Source organism: Gigantopelta aegis, chromosome 4 (genome assembly GCF_016097555.1).
Source record: "Gigantopelta aegis isolate Gae_Host chromosome 4, Gae_host_genome, whole genome shotgun sequence".
NCBI lineage: Eukaryota > Metazoa > Mollusca > Gastropoda > Neomphalida > Peltospiridae > Gigantopelta > Gigantopelta aegis.
Window position 1 is genome coordinate 17,777,602 of NC_054702.1, and position 12,984 is coordinate 17,790,585.

The 12,984-nt window shown below is 38.5% G+C and overlaps 1 protein-coding gene across 1 annotated transcript; it reads right to left on the reverse strand.

Annotated features, from left to right (window-relative positions):
• Positions 1 to 424: 424 nt before the first annotated feature.
• LOC121369721 (thymidine phosphorylase-like) lies at positions 425 to 10,334 on the reverse strand. The gene is made up of 5 exons (XM_041494775.1): positions 10,176 to 10,334; positions 2,926 to 3,128; positions 2,390 to 2,618; positions 1,757 to 1,875; positions 425 to 517 (listed from the first exon to the last, which is right to left on the reverse strand). Exons 1-5 carry the CDS (start codon positions 10,303 to 10,305, stop codon positions 425 to 427), a joined length of 774 nt encoding a protein of 257 aa, XP_041350709.1. The 5' UTR covers positions 10,306 to 10,334.
• Positions 10,335 to 12,984: the final 2,650 nt, after the last annotated feature.

The following is a 12,984-nucleotide window of genomic DNA, read 5'->3' on the forward strand; positions in this document are numbered from 1 at the left end:
GGATTTTTTTCCACATCTAGCCATCAATGTGCTCTAGTGGTGTCGTTAAACAAAACAAACAAACAAACATTACATATAATCTTTAGACGAAACCCGCTACATTTTTCTATTAGCAGCAAGCGATCTTTTATTTACATTTCCCCCACAGATAGGACAGAACATATCACGGTCTTTGATATACCAGTCGTGGGGCACTAGTTGAGATGGCAAACCCCCAACCCAAAATAGACAATATGTCCACCTTTGAGTAGAGGTTGGTGATGAGTTACGACCCCCGAACCCACCGACCCAGCCCCTGCACACGCGCCTCAGCCGAACTTCCTGTGATGTTCCCGGAGAGTGGCAGGCTTCTTACAGGTGGTACAGGAAGGATGAAGTGGTCTAGAGGCACGCCGACATCGATCACGCGTATTGACGCATTCGTTCATTGTGAAGAGAGACTCTTCACCTCACTGTAAGGTCGGTCTGTGTACACTGATGGCACGTCCCGTTTTAATGGAATCTGTTGCTCATTATTCTCAAACCAGCGACCAAAGATAATTATATTTGTCAGACGATATCATCATGGTACAGTCATTTCGATTCCACTCAGAATTAGTTTTAAAGGGACTTCTATCTCAAAACTAATGTCTTTTTTTCCAGTACATATTGCATTTTAATAATTTATAGCTAACGTGTGTGTGTGTGTGTGTGTGTATGTGTGTGTGTGTGTGTGTGTGTGTGTGTGTGTGTGCATACAGTACATACATGCATACATACAATATGTAGATATAAATACATACATACATACATACACACATATACATACATACACATACAATATATACATACAATATATAGATATTTATACCTCTATACATACATCCATACATACTATTGTGTGTGTATGCTTTAAGCATTATAATTTCCCTGTCAACTAATAATCATTTTGGTTACCCTATACGTTACACTGACAATTACACAGCTACACGTAGATTCATTTGATCAATAACCTTTTCACTAAACCAGATGGTACCGTAAGGCATTATGATGTGACCTCGTAAACGTGAGGTGTATGTAAGACTGTTATCAAGTTCGGTATAATTATGAATATAATAATAATGCATTTTCATTTCATGTCAGTGATTCATAACCACACACACACACACACACACACGCGCGCGCGCGCAAACACGAAGACACTTACGTACATACATACGTACCTATGTACTGTGTATTATCTCGCTTGGTCAGATGAGTGTTTCTGGGAGAATATCGATAAATGTTACTTTGAAAATGTCATTTTTAAAGTAAAGTTTGTTTTATTTAACAACGCCACTAGAGCACATTGATTTTTTATCTTATCATCGGCTATTGGACGTCAAACATATGGTCATTCTGACACTGTTTTTTAGAGGAAGCCCGCTGTCGCCACATAGGCTACTCTTTTACGACAGGCAGCAAGGGATCTTTTATTTGCACTTCCTACAAGCAGGATAGCACAAACCATGGCCTTTGTTGAACCAGTATGAATCAATTGTCAGTGCAAGTGGTTTACACCTATCCATTGAGCCTTGCGGAGCACTCACTCGGGGTTTAGAGTCGGTATCTGGATTAAAAATCCCATGCCTCGACTGGGATCTGAACCCAGTACCTACCAGCCTGTAGACCGATGGCCTAACCACGACGCCACTGAGGCCGGTCCATTTTTAAATATGCATCCCCTCCCTAGATGCTTATAAAACTCCGTATGGTATGATACTTCTGCCACACTTACCATGCGCTGTGCAAGTGTCCTTGCTTCGTTTTTGTCCTTTAGGAATGCACCGTGACCAAATTTGACGTCCAGTACCAAAGCATCTAGCTTCTCTGCAGCCTTTTTCGAGATTATTGAAGCTAGATTTAAAAATAAAATGCAATTTCCTTAAAAATAATGTACTGTTGTAAAATATAAAGGTTATCATATATTTCAGTACTTTAAAAGACATGGGATACTGGATTAAGACACTATTTTAGATATTCAAACCATCTTACCACTGTCTTTGAATATAACTGGACTAATATCTTAAATTTAATGGTTAGCACCACATTTGAAAGAGTACTAAATTCAGTAATAAGTGAATCGACTTTGTAGGTGTAAAAAACCAAACCCCAACTAAACCCCAATACGAAAATAATTGTTGTTTTATTAATAAATAAACATAATAGAATAAAATTAATTTATAGCATCATTATGATGATCATAATTATGGAGGTGATAAAGATGGTCATAATGATGATGATGCTATTGATGCAGTATGCTATACGGAATGGTACCTTGGCATGCAGAGATGATGGTAGTGATGGTGGTGGTAATAGTAATGATGATGGCAAGATGACAACGACGATGATGATACTAATACTACCTCACCAGTAATGAGTCCCATATGACCGACTGTCCCCGTAACGTCACGTATGGAATAGATAACTTTATCCGCGGGACACAAACTTTTTGTCTGTCCCACAATGCAACATCCCACCGTGCCAAGAATTTCCAACAGCTTCTCCGTTGTCACTGACACTTGGAATCCTGGGATAGATTCCAATTTGTCCAGGGTCCCTCCAGTGTGTCCCAGACCCCGCCCTGAGATCATTGGTACCTATGTTACAAAGAACATCATATCGCTGTACACAAATATTTTTTAAGACAATGATTCAGCCAACACAAAATTAAAGGAACTAGATACCCCGACACACACACACACACACACACACACACACACACACTGTCTCTATTCAGTATGAGTAATGTGTAATAAATCAATGTGCTCTAGTGGTGTCGTTAAGCAAAACGAACTTCAACTTATGTGAGGCAGACCCTGTATACTTTAAACACAGTGCATTTATTTACTTTTCTTTCAACAGGGTGTTTAAAACAGTGATAACGTCATACGCCCATTAACCCACCTTTACCCCGCACGCAGCCAATGCCGGGGTCAGAATGAGGCTGACTTTGTCCCCAACACCTCCCGTGCTGTGCTTATCAACAACAAGCCCCGCCCATTCCTTTGGCCAGCTGAGCGTGTCGCCGGAGTTCATCATGGCGCGGGTCAGGCACGTGGTCTCTGCCACACTGAGGTCCCTCAAGTACATCGCCATCAGCATGGCACCTACAACACAATATCACCCATATGGTTAAAAGTATCTTGGTACATGTCAAAGATTTGCGGGTGTTATTGTCTATTTGATCCCGAAATTGTCATTTCTGACCGAAGGCGTTAGCCTGAGGATAAAAATGAAATATTTGCGGGTATGAAATAGACAATAACACCCGCAAATCTAAAAACTCCATATGATTAAAAAGAAAGAAAGAAATGCTTTGTTTAACGACGCACTCAACACGTATTATTTACGGTTATATGGCGTCAGACATATGGTTAAGGACCACACAGATTTTGAGAGGAAACCCGCTGTCGCCACTACATGAGCTACTCTTTCCGATTAGCAGCAAGGGATCTTTTACTTGCGCTTCCCACAGGCAGGGTAGCACAAACCATGGCCTTTGTTGAACCAGTTATGAACCACTGGTCAGTGCAAGCGGTTTACACCTACCCATTGAGCCTTTCGGAGCACTCACTCAGGGTTTGGAGTCGGTATCTGGATTAAAAAGCTCATGCCTCGACTGGGATCCGAACCCAGTACCTACCAGCCTGTAGACCGATGGCATAACCACGACGCCACAGAGGCCGGTCCATATGATTATGTCCATTGTACACTGAATCGTTTTTCTACGGTACAAACAGTATATTTGGTATTTCTTGAAAAAAAAAAAATACCTGGTTACAATCTAGCCCGAGTACTCTGACTGTAAGAGAGCTAGACGGACATTTGGACATAAACACGCTCTCATTACAGTCAGAGACCAGCCTATGTCTTTTTTTGGCAATTCCTGACTACCAAACGGTAGGCAACGAGTCCCGCTCTAATACCACAACAATCCTATGTTTGACGTCAAATACCTTTACATCAATCATTTTCGAGTTAAGTGATACAAAAAAATCCACATATTAATCACTAATACACATACTACAGAAAGAAACCCGACAGCACCCACATTCAGCTACGCTTCGTGACACTACAAAGCTCGGCGATCTATTTCGAGACTGGGCGATTCCGCCTTGTGCAGCAGTTACAGGGGTCGTCTCATAAGAGGAGGCAGTACGTAGCACATACTTTTGCCGTATCCTGTCGATAACACCCCAAATGTATCCTTCAAATTCAAAATGGAATCAATAATGTGTAATTGTTTTGGTTTAATGACGTAATGAAATCCAAATTCATCCAAAACGGCATTAGCCAACTCTTCCATGTTGTAACTTCGCTTGATATGAGACGGCCCCTGTAACTGCTGCACAAGGCGGAATCGCCCAGTGCGCGATCACGTGGTCTACCTCTCGAAATAGATCGCCGAGCTTTGCAATTGTTGCGACGGAGTGTCACGAAGCGTAGCTAAATGTGGGTGCTGTCGGGTTTCTTTCTGTAGTAAGTGTATTAGTGATTAATATGTGGATTTTTTTGTATCACTTAACTCGAAAATGATTGATGTAAAGGTATTTGACGTCAAACATAGGATTGTTGTGGTATTAGAGCGGGACTCGTTGCCTACCGTTTGGTAGTCAGGAATTGCCAAAAAAAAGACATAGGCTGGTCTCTGACTGTAATGAGAGCGTGTTTATGTCCAAATGTCCGTCTAGCTCTCTTACAGTCAGAGTACTCGGGCTAGTTACAATCTAACTGTAGACCTTTGAACCGTCAACTTGGCTTGTACAAAAAGGGGGCAAAACCCATAGAAATATTCGGGCAAAATGAGATGGCCTGAAACCTTTTCAACTTGTATTTCCATTATTCTAATCACAATATTAGTTAGTGATTGATTTGCAAACCCTATATATTTGGCAGTGAAGCTAATATGAATAGAGATGTTATCCAAATTTGGGCATTTTCGTTTAATTCGGGCAAAAATTAACCTGCCCCCTTACAAAAGTGGGTCCTTCGTAGCAGTCGCAAGCAGTTTTAGTTATTAGATAATTAAAATACTACCAATGTTACGCGCGTAGCTCGCACGATCAAAGTTGCTGACATGCAGCAGACGATGACCTCAATCAATGCCTACCAATTCAATTTCAATTCATTTATTTGCCAAAGCAATTGCCTATAGGCATAAACATAATTTTACATAATAAATCTACATAATTACGAAAAAGAAAAAACAGCGGCATCAGACAAACGTCTAAATATACATGTAACATGGTTTTGCGTCTGTACTAATTAGTAAAAAATGTAGAAATAGGTTGGAAATAACTAGAAAGGTGAAATAACAATTTCAGAATGGACACAGCTTAGAATTTATTAGCAAGTTCTCTACGTTTAAATATCTTTCAAGATTGCGTAACTGAGTTAAATTTTGAAGACTTAAAAGTGTAATCAGTTTAAATGCAGAAGTGTTTTTTTTCAGTAATACGTTTTAATATATGTAGCACGTAGATCAGAATAGAATGGACATTGCAAAATAAAGTGAAATTCGTCTTTGATAATATTAGTGTCACAGAGACTGCAGGTCCTAACTTCACGTTCAGTGTTTCTATAACGACCAGTTTCAGAATTCAGTTGATGAGCAGAACATCTAAATGTACAAATGTAATTTCTAAATGCAAAAGAAAGGTTTTTGTTAAATAGTACTGGAGACAGTGATTATTAGTTAAGTGCTTATAAATAAAACATTTTGATGAAACTGAGATAGTAGCATACATTTCTTGAATAAATCTATCTCTTAAACGAACTGTAACATCGGTGATAAATATTGCTTCATTATTAACATTGTGACCTACAGCAAGTTAGGTTCAGCCGTGGTTGTCAGGCTCAATTATTTTCAAAGTTGAAAATGCCGGAAAAGTGCAAATTTCAGTCATCGTGGTTAGAAAATCGCCATTTCATTTCCACTTATTTTCGTGAATTTCGTGCCAGGTTCAAGCACGCTGTCCTGGGTACACACCTCAGCTATCTGTCCAGGACAGTGGGTTAGTTATTAGTTGGTTAGTGGTTAGTGAGAGAGAAGAGGGTGTAGTGGCCTTACACCTACCCATTGAGCCCTTAAGAACTCGCTCTGGGTTGGAGCCGGTACCGGGCTGCGAACCCTGTACCTACCAGCATGTAGTCCGATGACTTTACCACTGCGCCACCGAGGCCGGTGAAAATCGCCAGTTTCAGTCATGGCTTTTATGCACTTCTTTTCAAAACACAGGCTACTTTAGTCATCGAGCCAATGGCATCGGGGTTGAGACCAGGGTCTATGGATCACATCTTCCTGGAGCTGAACTCACAAACATTGAGAAAACAAGGCCCACCACACATCGAAGCTGGATCTAGGTCTGAGGAGTCTGATGCTGTCAGATATTGATATAATTTAAGAAAATTACAGCGCGGGTTCGTTTCGCACACAGGCTTACGGGCTCCCATTTTTATGGGGGGGGGGGGGGGGGGAAGGCAGGTTGGCACTTGCCCGAATTTAATGAAAATGCCCGAATCTTGGAAAAACCATTTACTCTTATTAATTAGCATTACCACTAAACAGCTACATAGGGTTGCAAACGAATCACTACGCATATTTACATGGATTACAGCTAATTTCTGAGGGTAGAATGATGGAAATACATGGTAAAAAAAGTCTCAGGTTAGCACATTTTGCCCGAATATCTGGATCATTAGGCTTTGCTCCAGCAACCGGGGGGGGGGGGGGGGGGGGGGGGGGGGGGGGTGGGGGGGGGTGGGGGGGGGGGGGGGGGGGGGGGGGGGGGGGGGAGAGTCCCCCCCCCCCCCCACCGTCTCGTACGCTTATGGTTTCGGGCGTGTTTCTGTGTGTTTTATGACATGCTGTCAGATGGGATGTGTTTTGTCATATTCGATATAGTGTATTTCTAGTCCCATCACCATACCATAGCATGTGCAGTATCTGGATGACCTTAGTGTTTCCAGTAAGTGTTTTTACTAAATCTTTTTGAGGTTATTTTATCCATATGTCACAGCAAATATCATGTCCTGGTTAAATGACTGGACATAAGAGGCCATCCTGTCTGTTCGCACTTGGTGTAAGAATCTCCAGTTAGGAGCCAAAGACTCTTTTATTTCAATATTTTAATTAATTAATTAAAAATAAAATAACAAAAAACAAAACAAAATTTAAAAAAGTAATTTTAATGTATTTCACACAATCACCTAAGCTCTTTTTAAAAGGTATATGTCAATGGTTATTTCAAATTTACAATTAAAGCTTATCCAGAATATATTTAGTGTCTTGAACTTTTGTGCCCTCAGAATGACATTTAATAACATTTAATTTTGCCACATTCCAAACTATATTTTGACAGCACCAGCTTCACTAGACCTGGATCCAGCTTCGTTAAACAAAACAAACTTTCTTTACTGTTGATTTGGCGAGTACTACATTTAACGTGACCTAAATTACATACAGCAGTTAACGATTTAAAAAAAAAGAATGGCGCGTCACCGGAAACAACGTAAACTAGATGATCCAAAATATACTTGAGTTCATAGCTTTAATTGTAATCAATTTTTGTTTTCACTTAAGTGACTGACACATGTGCAGAAAACTATGCAATGTGTGTGTGTGTGTGGGGGGGGGGGGGGACTAGCCTGTGGTGAGCAAAGTGTTGCCCCATAAAATATATATTAATAAAATATATAATTCGCTTTGAGCAGGGGCTTTCAACCCCCGAAATGCTCCTTTGCACATGTGCCAAATCAACAAAATTGGGTTTGTGCACAAACTCCACCTTCTACCCCCCCCCCCCCCCCCCCCCCGCCCTGCACACTCCAGTTGCTAAATGTAGCTTTGTTTATATATGTTTACATATATAGACATCACATGGTGAAACACGTCAGCCGTGATAACAATAGTTTGTGTGCATCACATGTGGGATTATGAACGCCAGATGAAAACAATGCGTGTATAGAGAGGATCTCAGCCATATAGGTCGAACACGTTTTCATTGTAGTAGTACACAAAACGACCTTTAACAAAAACAACAGGACTGTACCTAGCCTAACATAACTAGCAACCCCTCTAGAAACGTTGCTCGCACAGTACAGACTCTACCTACAAACATTCCTACACACGCGCCTGCTAGCCAGGATTTTATGAGGAGGATCTTCACCGGACTCTACTAAATTGATCAAAATCTCATTAACTAGATTATATTTTTCTAAGCATTAGTTAGGCAATTATGCTAAGAGGCTGATGATATGTTTATTTTTCGGCTGGCCTTGCAAAATGGCCTGTTATTCAATAGTGTTTACATTCGTGTTATTTAATAGTATTTATATTCGTGTTATTCAATAGTGTTTATATTCGTGTTATTCGATAGTGTTTATATTCGTGTTATTCAATAGTATTTATATTCATTTAATTTAATAGTGTTTATATTCGTGTTATTCAATAGTGTTTATACTCGTGTTATTCAGGGCGACCAACCTAATGGAAATATTTTTCCGGAATTGTCAAAGCAATAGTTTAAAGCACGCGAAAACACTATTTTCAAAAATATTAAAAATAATTTAAACAGCACCATATTTGACATATTTAAAAAATAACAACAACCAAAGAGATATATAACAATAAAACATTTTTTATTATTTATTGGAATGTTATGTATTCAATAATAAAGTATAAATCAATCCACATAAGTGGCAGAATTTTTCTACTTCCTTTTCAAGCATAGCCCTACTTTATGGCTTGTCTAGTAAAACATGCTAAATATATTCATCAGTGTAAATAAAGTTACTATACCTAGTACAGCAATTAACAGCATTATCACACACACACGCACACGCATACACACAGATCAAACATCAAAAATCATCACCGGATATTTGGCATTAATTCCGGAATTCCGGATATGGGTTAAAAATTCCGGATTTTCGGAAAATTCCGGAAAGTTGGTCGCCCTGGTTATTCAATTGTGTTTATACTCGTGCTGTTCAATAGTGTTTATATTCGTGTTATTCAATAGTGTTTATATTCGTACTACGTAAGTAATTTAAATAACACTCCCTTTATATTTTGGCTTAAATTACTGTTAATATATTTTAAACTTACTAATTTGTTCCAAATTAAATGTACCTCTTCAATAAAAATCCCTATTTCTGTCCCGAACTAGAATAGGATAGACGTGCCTGAACCTTTGGTGGATGGAGAGCCATGCCACGTTAACATAGTTCTCTCTCCCTCCTTCAGTGGTTAAGCCATCGGACAGTTTATATATTAAACATCCATGTTATTTAAAACCTGCACGTACAATGTCATGGCCCGAAACTTTGGTCTTGTTGAAGTGTCTTTAAGACAAAAATGAAACTCCATAGGAGGTGACACTTGTATTAAAAAATAAAACCGTAACTTACATTATAATAATAATGTCTCTCTCACTCTAAACCACAAAAATGTTCCCGATATTTTGTCGGTATATTATTGATATCATTTGGGGAAGTTTGAACATAAAAACAAAACTCGATATTTTTACTTCTGATTCCATTTTTTGTTTAATATTTAGAGTTTTTTCCTTTGTTTTATTTGTTTGTTTTGTTTTTGCATTAGGTTTTGCTATGTTTTGTTTTTGTTGTTTCTTCTTTGTTTTGTTTTTGCTTATTATTATAACGGTTTTTGGTGGATTTTTTTTTTTTTTTACATATCGTTAATTCAATACTGTATATAGAATAAAGTTTTTTTGTGGTAAACATAATTAAATATACATATTTATTGCATTGGTAATAGTTTTAAATGTTTTTGACGCAAGAAACGTAGCCCTCACTCCCACCCCCACCGTCTTATAAAACATGATACCATGAATCATATTAAATCGTATTAAATATGTACGTGAAAAAATTAATCATTATGACATTTCCACTCATTTTAATAGATTGCAAGATGGAATACTTTATTCTGTTCTATAAGAGTGAAAAAACTAGCAATGTTCCCAATTCTTACATTCACGGAATCAAGACTTTAAATTTCACCATTAGATCATTTATTGGTCGAAAAGGTTTCTTAGATTTGAGTGGGTATGATGAGAAAGGGTGGGTGAAGGGAATTGAGATTTTGAATGGACTTTTGCAAAAGTTAAAAGTCTGTTACTACACACACTTACCGATTTGGGATTTGTCAACTATTTCTGAGACTACCCCTTGCACGAAAAACTCGATCTCGTCTTTAGAGAGTTCCATACCATCTCGTTTTTTGGCGATGAGATTGGGAACAGACAAAAGCTGCCTCTCCATGTTCCTGCTGAATGACGAATGTACGGATTCCCGGGATATGACGTTTCAGCGGATAGAACGAGTGTGTTGTGATGAAGACGTGAACTGCACAGCATAGCACTGGACTACATATCCGAGCGTATTGACTTATAGATCGTGTTAACGGAATCTGTGTCGGAGAAAGAGAGCGAGAGAGTGAATCAATAGGCGTAGGCGTCACCAGTTAAAGATACTTCGTCCTCAAAATCATTTGAGTAATACTTTTGTAAAATACTTCCTCCTCAAAATCATTTGAGTAATATTTGTGTAAAATACTTCGTCCTCAAATTAATTTGAGAAATATTTGTGTAAAATACTTCGTCCACAATATAATTTGAGCAATATTTTGTAAAATACTTCGTCCCCAAAATAATTTGAGCAACATTTGTGTAAAATGCTTTCAGTTCCTTGTCTGAAATATTATTCAATGCACATCCGTGTGTGCATTCAGACATGTCTTTGTTTACAGAAGTTGTAGAAAGGCTTTTGGTGCCTATACCGGAGCACTATATTAGCGAAAGTCTTCCTTCCTACAAGCAGAGTTGTAACCATATATTAATGTCAGGATCAGCTCTCCTCTTCAGACAAACTACCTAACAGTGACTCGTGGCTGTATACCCCCACATATGCCTCAAACCTTATTTCTTTTGTAATCAATCTTGTACAGAACTACAGTATTGAATATATAACTCTATATTTAATATTTCTTTTGGAATCAGTCTTGTACAGCTATGTTAGTGGCAGATTTATGATCGACAGATTGTATATTACACACTTAAACTTTCATATTAATTTTATCTCAGTATGTGTTGATTAAAGTATCGTCATTTTTTCTTCTTCTGAAAACATATCTTCCTCTAGAGGGCGAAATCCCTGTAAAATTAGGGTGACCTTTAAACTTAAAGGGGACCTTTTCGTATTTTGTTAGGGGTTGGTGGTGAGGTGGAGTAACTAATTGTTAATCTAGCTGCCGCTAGGCATGAACCTAGACTGTGGCTAGTACATGTGTAAAAAACCAACGTTCGTGTTAGTAACTCGGTACAGTTTTTATTCGACCGTGATGTGACATAGTAACACCTGGTGACTGATATATTGAAAGATCGATCCCTATTGCTGGCTGAGAAAAATACATACCAGTGTAAATAACATATGTTTGCTAGTAGCTCAGGCTAGGGATTTTCGAAGCTATCTTAGCGCTACGAAATCGTAACACCATCGTAGGATGTGTCGTCACTACAGCACAAGCCATAGCGAAATTCTAGCTTACGATGGTTTTACAATTTCGTAGCGCTGACATCGCTTCGAAGGAAACACATTTTATTTACGGTTATATGGCGTCGGACATATGGTTAAGGACTACACAAATATTGAGGAAACTTGGTCTCCACTTCATGGGCTACTCTTTCCGATTAGCAGCAAGGGATCTTTTACATGCACCATCCCATGGCCTTTGATGTACCAGTCGTGGCGCACTGGCTGGAGCGAGAAATAACCCAATGGGTCCACTGACAGGGATCAATCCCAAACCGACCGCGCATCAAGCGAGCGCTTTACCACAGGGCTACGTCTCGCCCCTAGACATCGCTTCAAAAGCATATAATATGGCGGTAGCGGCCCTTTTCTCTCACTACAATTAGCACGTAGCTAATGAACTAAGTGTACATGTCGACAATTCCCCGCCACAACTGTCCTCTTACATTTTTCTTTCTTTCGGTCCTTTTCGGTCATAATATTATTATTTTATTAATACCTCTACACCCATATATAATAACTAGAGATACAACTATGTTTATACAAGATGACTTCATTTAAAGCTGCAATATCGACTATAAGCTCGTACAAATACAAACACAACTTGTTTAATAATAAATTCGTTTGTTTTCAATAGTAAAGGGATGCTCGCGCAAGACCCTTGGACTGGTATGTATATTCAATTATATATAATGCACATTATTGTTTAATATCAACAAGTGTCACGGGGATCCTATAATACCCGTAACTGAATAAAACACGATTATCCAAATATCTCTCCTAACTGTATATCTATTAAATCTCTCTGTATCGGGCAGTCCAATACCCGAGTGGCTCGGCTCTAGGTAATCAGAGATAAGATCTTGTATAAAGTATGTCTATATAGCACGTTTAGTTCACTAGAAAACACAACAAAACACAATACACTTTGGAATCTGTATTAACCTTACGCTGACAAATATATTTGCCGCAGTTAATTACTTACAACAACAATAATAATAACAACCCAGGGACTAATCACTTAATTAGTTAATCACTAGGTGTCTAGTTTACACAATATTCTAATCACTTCACCGTGATACAACACGCCACACGTGTGATAATTGAGAAACGCTGCCAGGGGAACTTAATTAATAAAGGAATTACAACTCTATTCCTAACTGGTTAATTTTTAATTAACCCTTAACTACTCATTCAGTAACCTTGTAATACAGAATTAATACTGGTACCTATCACAATAAAGACAATAACCTACAGTTTACCTAGGTCCTCTAGGATGACTGGTTAAGCTTTAATAATTTTAGAACAGTGAAGCCTACAATTTATTTTGTCAGATTACCGGAAACACTGTCTAAATAATATTGGTATAATACAGTATTAAAATATTTAAAGTCACATCAATCACATCAA

Bases quoted from the DNA above. Each gene is read 5' to 3' on its own strand.
- LOC121369721 (XM_041494775.1), bottom strand. From the start codon at position 10,305: ATGGAGAGGCAGCTTTTGTCTGTTCCCAATCTCATCGCCAAAAAACGA. The intron at 2,619-2,925 runs GTGGGTTAATGG...TTTGTAACATAG, and splicing joins TGGCTGCGTGCGGGGTAAAG to GTACCAATGATCTCAGGGCG. The intron at 518-1,756 runs GTAAGTGTGGCA...CGCTGGTTTGAG, and splicing joins GGACACTTGCACAGCGCATG to AATAATGAGCAACAGATTCC.